The 10,131-nt window shown below is 41.9% G+C and overlaps 1 protein-coding gene across 1 annotated transcript; it reads left to right on the top strand.

The window, feature by feature from the left end:
* Nucleotides 1–5,137: 5,137 nt before the first annotated feature.
* LOC103923631 (secreted frizzled-related protein 2-like) lies at nucleotides 5,138–8,651 on the top strand. The gene is made up of 4 exons (XM_009332018.1): nucleotides 5,138–5,457; nucleotides 6,005–6,174; nucleotides 6,910–7,002; nucleotides 8,062–8,651. Exons 1-4 carry the CDS (start codon nucleotides 5,171–5,173, stop codon nucleotides 8,370–8,372), a joined length of 861 nt encoding a protein of 286 aa, XP_009330293.1. The 5' UTR covers nucleotides 5,138–5,170; the 3' UTR covers nucleotides 8,373–8,651.
* The last annotated feature ends 1,480 nt before the right edge of the window (nucleotides 8,652–10,131 follow it).

Below are 10,131 nucleotides of genomic sequence, written 5' to 3'. Positions count from 1 at the left end.
AAACTAAGTTTGGGTCACTCAAAGCATCGACTTTCTCCTTCACTATTAAAACAAACTTTCCTCTCAGTTAATCAATTAACAGTAAAAAGGACAGAGCTCAGCATGCCAGGGCAGTGAGCCTTTAACTATTTGCAGTATGGATGTATAAGGAAATACAGTATTTCTGTTCTTCAAAAATTAAAGCAATGCTAAAGTCATTGTGATGAATAAATTAACAAGGCTTTTTCAAAACCACCTATGACTCTTCCTCCACTGTTTTACAGATACCATTCATGCCTAATTGTTTTTTTAATAAAACAAGGGAAATGTTATGAAATAAATCCTGCCTCACAGAGTAAGGATGTTGGTCCAGCAAAGCTGTCATCAGAGTGATGACCACCTCTCCCCAGCCTCCTTTTGCGACGCGGGGTGCATAGTTAACAGCTTTGATCCTTGTCTGAGAGCCTTGCATTTCTGCAGTTAGACTTCAGATAAAAATTACTCCAGCCGAATATTGCAACAAATGTTTAGATTAAAACCAAAAATCCCTACATCTGCTAGTTTGCTCTCAAACCCCTACTTTCTTTGAAGAAAAATTCAGTCCCATTTCTTACTGAGGTCTGATGGGTGGCTCCTGGTTAATCTCTGTCTGTCTCCTTGGTAACAGTCAAAGGAGATGATACGGAGGTGGGCAGGGAGCGAGCCCCAGCCGCTGTTCCTGTTATCAGGGTCCATCAGCAGGTGACCGTTGCTCATCTCCAGGACCAATAAATATAGCCCATGGCTAAGGGAACAACCACGCAGCTTTCTTCAGAAGTTTCAAAGAGCATTAGCTGGACTCCAGACTTGGAGACGGAAGTTTCTCTAAACCCTCAGGTCTTGTATTTTAGGCTGCCCACTCAAAATGTGTGCAGACACTGCAATTCTCTTGATAGTTTGCTAAACTAATAATTTTTTTTTTCATTTTAGACAGTCTTATTCAAGGAACCTGTACAAGCGAGGTTTGATTATCGTAATCGCTACGATTAGAAATATTGAGGCCCCACCAGCTTTTGTGTAATTTGAATGTTTAGCTGGTGTGGCAACAGTAAATAACAGTTTACTCTGTTCCCAAAAGCAAGGTGTGTGTATTTTTGCCTGATGTTTTTTTCCACACCATGTCAATGAGCAGCTGAGCGTTTGCAAAAAAGGATAATCTATGGCACAGCAACGCGGATGCTGCACCTCACGCTTCTGCCAAGGAGCCAACATCTGACTGACCTGAAGCATTCTCCAGGCAATGGCAATCTACTTTGCATGTTCATTTTTAATAACTGTTCTGCAAGACTCCTGCTAAAAATGATAAATGATAATGACTTGCTGTCAAACCGAGTTTCAAGGTAGCATCTGCTCATGAAGAACATCAAAATAATTAAGCCTAAACAGAAGCACAGCCAAAGTCATTCCCTTGCTTAAAAGCGGCTTGTGAGCGTAGCGAAAAGAAGTGTCAAATTGGCAAATTCCTTAGTAAATAATGACACTGAAAATGGCACAGGGTAAGGAATTCGACCCAGCTAACATCTTGAACCCAGTGACTGTCGGAAGAGAGAGGAATCAGAAGCTCCCATAAATTACGCTCTTTCCTGACAGAGGATGGCTAGCAGAAATGACTGAATTACGGATAATGCCCTGGCTTCAGATCCAGCCTTAAACCCAGTGCAGTCATAGGTGTCCAGCAAAGGCATTTGTGCACCTTTTGTTCTCAGAGCCGGTAAGGATCCTTCAGCCCTCAAGTGAGCTTCGTCATTCCTGACAAACATGTAAAGTCTTGCTATTCCCTGGGTGAATGACTGCTTCACTCAAAACAGCAAGAAAACAGAAGCAAAGCAGATGGCTTGCCATTCTTCTGATGGCAAAACCATGGAGTTTCCCCCATGCCCTTGAATCCCCTTGGCTCCCCGCTGAAGCACCGTGCCAGATGTGGCCGAGCAGTGGAGTGCAGCTCCTTAACCCTTCCGCATGGTCATGGTCAGGCCCTCAGCCTTCAAAGATGCCACTGTACTCACACAGAGAAAAAATATTTTCTTTAGCATTACAAAATGATGACCCCACCGAAAGTCAGCTCACCAAAAGCAAAGCGTCAAAAGATAGCTGGCCTCCTTTGAGACATATCTGAGGCTAAAAGAAACTCTAAGATACAGCTCTGTGGTGGCTCATAAATGACCTACCCCCTGCGAAGCCCTGGTAGGAAAGAAGACTCAGAGATACACAATTATTTATTTCAAGACAGTTTCTATGGAGACTAAGTTTGTCAGGAGAGGCATTAGCTCTCATTAGATCAGCTTCATCTCACACGCTCTCGTTATGCCTGTCTCTCTTGTGTCCATCAATGGTGGCCCAGAGGGAGCTCTCAAAATCAGACCTGCTGTACCACAACCCAGCACGCCTGGTCTCGGGTACAGCCGGAGCTCGGCCCAGCACAGGCCTAGCATGGGGCAGTTTGCAAGGCACTCCGCGGTGGGAAGGGGCAGAGCAAGCCCCTTCGATGGCACTGCGGGGCCGTTCTTGTTCTTGCAGAGCAGCGCCGGCACAGCTAGCGACTCAGTAACCCCTCGTTATCTGGAGTAACAGAGTTGACTCAGGTTTTAGGATGAACGAAGGTTTTTTTTGTAGATTGCGAGACAGTCACAGAGAAAAACATCTAAATAATTGAGAGATCAAATACTCTTTCTTAATATCTATTTTGTATCACTCAGAAATGTGCATGTAATACCGTGCCCCACAGGCAACAGAAGGGCTTCCTTCACCAGAGATCTTGCCACCTACTTTCAGATAACAACCAGATGAGAAAAGTACTATAGAAGAATACTACTGGGGCCAGAGAGGAAATTGATTAATTTCATAAAATTATGGGGTGACTTGGTAAAGACATCAGCAACATGGATGGATGCAGAAGCCTGATGGATAAGGGGGACACTCATACATGGAGTCCAGTTTCACTCGAGTTGCTGAATGCCGAAGTGACGCCCAGGTGAGAGACATCAGGGTGTCTGCAAGAAGTCTGGAGCCTGCGTGAGCTGAGCTCTGCGCACTGGGCAGCTGTGCCTGTGCATGGGGGGTGAGGCTTACGGCTTTGCTCTGAGAGCGCGTGATGGCTCTGAGGCTGCGCAGTTGGCTTCGTGTGCGGGTCTGCCCTCTTCCCTGGGCTGAGCAGCTTCGTGCTGTCGTTTCGTTGCAAAATGGTACCAAGAGCAGCTATGCGAAAGTGTGGCCCCCAGGGATGCCTGCATAGATTTAGCAAGAACGGAACTTATTACTGAGTTTTAGTAAGGCTCCTCACCTTCTTATGGAATACATAGAGCACCTGACAAGGTGTCCTGTCCCGAAACCAGGACACAAGGGGATGCCACCATGAGGTGCTTCATCAGGCCTAAATCAGCCTGGTTCAGTATTCGGTTCCTCTGCTTTGAAGTGAGATAACAGATACAGAGGAACCACATTTATTGGAAAAAACACAGAGCTAGCAACAAAACATGAAAATAAACCCTGACGATTCTTTTAAATATGTCTTTAGTTCCTGGAACCTTGCATGCTGTAATTTTTTTCTGACTTATTTAAACAGATACTGTAATTTCCCCAGTAGCTTAGAGTAAAGACAGCTAAGGAGGAATTAGTGACAGTTTGTCATTGATTTCAAAGATGCTAGAATTAATAATCTAACTTTTAGGTATAAACATGTAAATGATATGTAGCACATTGTCTAAATGTGCTACATCTAGGTATAAGCCCAAAAAGCTGCTGTTTCTGAAAAATTTATTTCAATCATCAGTAATGCTAGCTGATACACTGTTATGAACATGCTTATTTTAGCCTAATAATCAAGCCAAATATTTTACAGTAGATCCACCTACATATTATTAATATCTAAACATTTCTGCTAATAAATCATGTAATAAGAAATAAAAAAAAAATTAACACCCATAACTAATTGGAAAAATGTTTTCATCAAATTAAAAATTTCTACAAAATATTTTGTTTAGATCTTCAACTCTTTTAACTATTAATCTGACTTTTCTATTCATAATAGGTAAGCCACACATTACTCAGACCCTCTGTCACCTTAACTGATTCGCCAACTTCTCTACAGCGACGAGCTGTTTATCAGTACTATACTAGAACAGCAATGAAGTACTCAGTCAGTAATTCTGTTAACTTTTAACTTAAGAAATTGAATACTACTTCTTTGTGCTACAAACAGAAAAAGTACACATTTGGTATCATTTGCTTTCATACAGCTTCACGTAATTACAATTTATTAATAAATAGGTGAAACGCTGCATTATTTGAGCAATTTTAGGTGTAGCCAGGTTCATTTGAAATAATAAAAATGTTTCTCCGTATGTGTAACTGCCTTTTCACTCTGAATAAATACTGATAGCCACAATAGTCCTACAATATTAAATCCACCACTGAACTTGAATGATGAAATGAAAGATGCGAGCTCTGTAGCCATCTGATAGGCACATACTCCAATCAGTAAAACAATTCTGTATTTTCGGGTGTCTATTAAAATTAATAGAAATTGGGACCTTTAGCATGTCACAGGACAGGGATCCAAATTTCCAGACAAAATACTTGGTTAATAGCAGGAGGCTGTCTCTTTTATAGTGCTTGACCAAATAAAGAAAGTACCTCTTCTACATTGTAAAACAGTGGAAGAGACACGAGCAATTAGCACAAGCAAAACATTTTCACTTGATAAGTCAATCTGGGCTGTTTTTTCTGCCCCGTCAGCAGTGTCTGAAAACAAAGGAGACACAGCAGCCCCAGGAGACAGCTTGTCTGCCCAACCGTTTTTCTGGGGGATCTCTTAATTTGTTTTAGAAAGCACATAGAAGACCTTCTAGGTGTCAAAATTTAATATGCCACATAGCACGCTGCAGCAACTGACACCGTAGGACACGTGAAAGGCTACACCAAATCAGTGTCTTTAGGGAACATACTTCTATACTTTGTCTCCACCTCCCTGGTTATCACAACAATCCCTTGAATAGGCAATAAGCCCTGGTCTTGTCTTGAGTGATTTGATAAGCAGTTGATAACCAATGGTTTATTAAGCTCTTGGGGTATATAAGCCACAAGGTTTTCAGCGTGCCCCTGCGCTTGGGGGGTTTGGCAGCTCCCTGCTCAGCAGCTCGGGAGTTACTGGAAGATGTTCTTTACTGCAAAAGTACTTGTTTTTGCTCTGAGTGGTCTCCTAAGAGTGGCAACAGGCTTTGACATTGGATTATCCACGAAATGTGTAGTGATACCCAAGGAGATGGACATGTGCCACAAGATTGGGTACTCCGAAATGAGGCTTCCCAACCTGATGGGACACACAAGCATGGCAGAGGTTATCCTAAAGTCCACCACCTGGCAGCACCTTGCGCACACGGGCTGTCACCCTCACGTGAGGACATTCCTGTGCTCCCTGTTTGCACCCATCTGTTTAGATACGTAAGTACCACAGCACACTACAAAACTCCAGCCTTTATTTGCCAGAACAGGGATCAAATGAAATGCGTGTTTATCATAATCTAAAGGTGATCTCCACATTATCTGAAATAATTCTGCTAACTTTTTCATATCCATCGGAAAGAAAAGTACTGAAAACGTGTTCCACTTCAACTTTAGTTTGCTTTGGGGAAATGAATGCTGTTGTCAAAGAATACCATGTTTTATTTTGTTACAGTTGAAATTTTATTCTTGTTAATTTAGGGTTGAAGCACCTATTACAAATAGAATCAGGCTCTTGCTGAAGCTTTTCTCAGGTTGTAATAAAAGCATTTTTAAAACTGTGACTTAATCCTGTAAGCACAGTCCGGTCCATATACAGACCACTTGCGTAGTTTGCACAGCTGCCACTTCTGGAACTATATTATTGTTGAAGGATGTTAAATATCAGCGAAGATGATGTACTTTGCACAGAAATCACTGTTGCAATAGTTTCTGTTATCACTGTGTGAGTTTAACTGATTCAGCCTGGTATTTCCTCTGGCAACAGGTTTATCCATCCTTGTAGGAGTATGTGTGTTGCCGTCCGTGACAGCTGCGCCCCCGTGCTCGCCTGTCACGGGCACCCCTGGCCTGACAGTCTGGACTGCGATCGATTCCCTGCGGATGAGGACATGTGCCTGGCATCTCTTACAAAGGAATATAAACACTTGCACAAAGGTAGCTGGAAGATGGCAGAGAGGAGGGTGGCCGTATTCTGTGTTCCTGGGAATCATGGAGATACAAGGGACACCGTTCCCAGCCTGTGATTTTGTAAACGGAGTCGTCTCTATCCATACTGCTTCACCCTGTTTGCCCAGATGGCGGGGGAAAGTGCTAGTACTTGCAGTGTAAGCTGCAGCAGACCTCAGATGGTGTAAATCAGCACTGCTTCAATAAAATAAAGTGTAGATAGTCTACACTTAGATAGAGGAGGAAGGCGATTATCACCCTGCACACAGCTATGGGCAGTATCATACCCATGACAGCATACTGTATTTGATTTATTTTGAGGTCTTTTATTAATGGCCCTTATCACGGATAAATGGCACACCCGAACTCATATTCACAATCCCAGTGTAGCTGAACACAGGATCACTGATAGAACCACCCACCTAACCCCTTCCCCATCCACCTTAGCCATAGTAAAAACAATACTGTATTTGATGCTGTATTTGATGCTGATAATTGAGCTTGTCAGTCTGAAGAAGGACTGAATGGGCATGGAAAATTAAACTCCTTTTCATCCCTAGCCATGTTTTCAGAGAAGTGGGTAGACTTCTACGTTATCACTGACCAATTGTGTATTTTCTCTGTCATCCCTGTGGTTAAACAGTGGGTGCTCAGCTTTGACAGCAGAAAATTAATACAAAAGCTTCTAAAAGATAACAATGAAACTTTGTCATTTCTTACCAGTCCTACCAAAGCCTGCCTGCCAGGCCTGCCCAACAGTGGAGGAATTCTTTACGCACAAGAGAGTTCTCGAAGTTTTCTGTGACAATAACTTTGGTAAGTCCTTGCTAATATGGCTGCTATTAAAGAGACTAACAGCTCTCCTTCTAAAATGCTTTAAAATTGGGATTAGAATATTTGACAGTTTCTGCTGGGATTTCAAAGTTATAATCCTAAGAGTTTGGCTGCTGACTTAACTTTAGTTGTTTATCAGAATATGTTCTTTCTAATCAAAATATAAGGAGGATTTATTTTGCATTAAAGTTTATTAATGATCTATTTTATAACCAAATAGCTCTTCTGTTCTTGTCTAGTTGGCTACATTCTAGTACAACATGCTTTATGGAAAATATTTCTGGCAACTAAGCAGGTTTGCCTTTTATTAGTGGTTAAACCCAAAGTAAAGCTTTTGTCGTTTCACCAGTGAATGGCATGTCCTTGTTACTTGTGTGCATGAGTTGTTCGTGATACATAGCTTACTGAAAAGGAGACTCAGAAAATCATATCAGTAAAAGAAATTCTTACCTCGTGTTGCCGTATTGGAGTGACAGGCAATACTTTTGAGTTTGTCCTAGAAACTTCCTGCAACGCCCTTTGAAGTCAGTGCAAAGACTCTCAACAACTTCGGCTGGCTTTAGATCAGGGAGTATAGAGAAATTTCATGCTAAGAAGTGTTGGTGGAGTCAAGCGGGCTAGGTAGGTGCCTACAATGAAAAGGGTGGTATCAGCAAGCGTTACTAGCTATTTTTGCTGAGGGGTTCATAACACAGACAAAGTGAGTTTCAGGAGAATTGCTTGGGCAAGCTGGGCAGCCTCAGCCAAGAGCTTACAATGTCCAGTGATCCACAAAGTCTAACATACATGGTGATGGTAAAAATACATTATTCACCTTTGTGAAAAAATTCTCTACTATTCCATGAAAAAATTCTCTACTACATAACCGTTATTTTTAAAAAATATTTTAAAATGTATACTGCTGCTGGAGAAGGCCTTGCCATACTCTTATCAGCATAAATTATGACAGTATTCTTAAGGAATCGTCCTGCTTTCATTGGTGGTGTTTATTTCTGCATTTGAGTAAACAGAGTGACTTACATGTTTCCTTTTTTTCCTTAGCAGTGAAAGTAAAGCTGTCCAAAAAGAGAACAGTATTTGGTGACCAAGAGTATATCATTGAATGCCAAGTGGAATTCATTACCCAGGGCTCACTCTTGCCTTACGAAACTCAGAGTATGATACAACAGTGGCTGCTTATCAATGAAAACTGTACGCAGAGGATGACTCCGACCCATCGTCCCATGGTGTATCTGCTTGTGGGGAATATTGAAGAGGGTATCATTTTAGTAAACCAGGTTTATCGTTGGCAGAGGAGGGACTCCCAGCTGACTTTGGCCACTCAGAAGTGGAGATACCATAAATGCTTGTAAATAGTTATCATATTGTTTGTAAAAAGATGATTATAGTTCTCATGCCAAACCTATCTTGTAAATAGGAATGTACTATAAGTGGAATGTAAAGTCTTAATTTCCTTTTAAATTGTATTATAAGTTGAACTTAAACCCAGGTGTTATCAGGCCTCCTTTCTGTAGTGTTCCAGAGATTCACATCAAGTTTGAACTTGGCCAAGCATGTATAAATGTTTCTTTGAGTAATTGCAAAAGTATTTTGTAATATGTGCAAAAACTGGCATAAAACAGTTTTAATCCAGCTATCTTTAATGTATTTTTCTATACCGCCCACTCTGCCATTTTCTCAAGTTACCTAAACTTTCCCTTGCTTAATGTTTCATTAATCCACCTCATTTTCTCCCGAGTATTTTAAAAGAAGGCAGCCCTCTGCTGGTCGCTTTTGCTGGAATCAGAGTGGAATAAACAGCAATAAGTTAACTGCAAGCATGATATGGTTGGCCCCAGCTACAAGAAGATTTGGTAACTGGGCATCATTGTACAATGACAGAGCTGACAGCATCTCAGTGGTAACACCTGAGAGCACAGGCTAAATGCAGTTTCTGAAACTTTTTATTCCTGCATGACCATCTTGAACGTAACACAGTTCAACTGGAATCCAAATCAGGCCCCCCGTACTGAAAGGTCCCTTTTCATTTTCAGACACATTAAAAAAGCCAATGCAGAATCTTTACCAGTTGTCTAAGTGGACAGCAGGGAACTAACGGAGTGATACTATTCAAGAAATGCGAAATATTGGTGGCCACATGATTAGCATCCTCATTGTCAGTGCAATACACTGACATTAAAGACCACATGAAGATGAACAGAACTTGACTTAATTTTAGTTTTATAAGTATGTATAATAGACCCAAGAACAGGTAATTGATAATACATAAATTAGAGGCTATTTCAGTAACACAGTGTCTATTATGGTCGTATTTTCTTGAAGCAAATATGGGAAAAGTTTATGGTCAGTAGCTTTCTAGAAGTCCCATCTGTAATGATCTGGGTTCCTGGTAAGTCCCCCATAAGTGCAGGTTTGTATGCATGCCCCTAATGACACCTGCTCCATCACCTTCTACCATGAACTGGAAAACTAGTAGAAGCGGAGGGGAAAAAAATGAAACGACCTATATTCAGTTTATATTGTGTAACGAAGTCACTGCTTAGAAAAAAGTAGGTTGTTCAAAAGCTCAGCTCATTTGATCCTGCTGAGTCTGTACTGGTCCCTGCAGGAAAACTGGTAAATATTTAAAGCAGCCTGTTATTGCTTTACACATGCCAGCTGCTCCAGGGGGGCTCCGAGGGAGGCTCCCCCAGGGCCACGTCCAGCCCTGCGGCCAGCGACCCGCTCACGGCGTGCAGGGGAGGCGTCGGCACCTGGGCTTGGTGTGAAGGGATACGGCGTCTCTGCCGAGAGCGAGATTCTCGTTACTCTGCAAAAATGAAGGAGTAATCATCTTAGTCCAAATTTTTATTTCATTTCTCTTTACATTAGAGGATAGCATGCAGTCCAGGGTTGCGGGGTTTTTTGCTCTTGGATTTGTTAGATACTGAAAACGCAACAATACCTGTGCTTGACCTACCCTTGGCATGAAAATATAATTCACACCGTCAGGCCTACTTCAGAGAGCTCTGGCGAAGCGGAAGATTTCTTTGTGTGTACTCCAACGCCTCCCGTTATACACCGGTGAACTGTACAGCGGCACTAGTGCCTGGGAAAATTAAATTCAGGAAT

Source organism: Pygoscelis adeliae, unplaced genomic scaffold, assembly GCF_000699105.1.
Source record: "Pygoscelis adeliae isolate BGI_AS28 unplaced genomic scaffold, ASM69910v1 Scaffold49, whole genome shotgun sequence".
In the NCBI taxonomy this organism is placed as follows: Eukaryota; Metazoa; Chordata; class Aves; order Sphenisciformes; family Spheniscidae; genus Pygoscelis; species Pygoscelis adeliae.
This window is presented reverse-complemented; position numbering and strand designations above follow the sequence as displayed.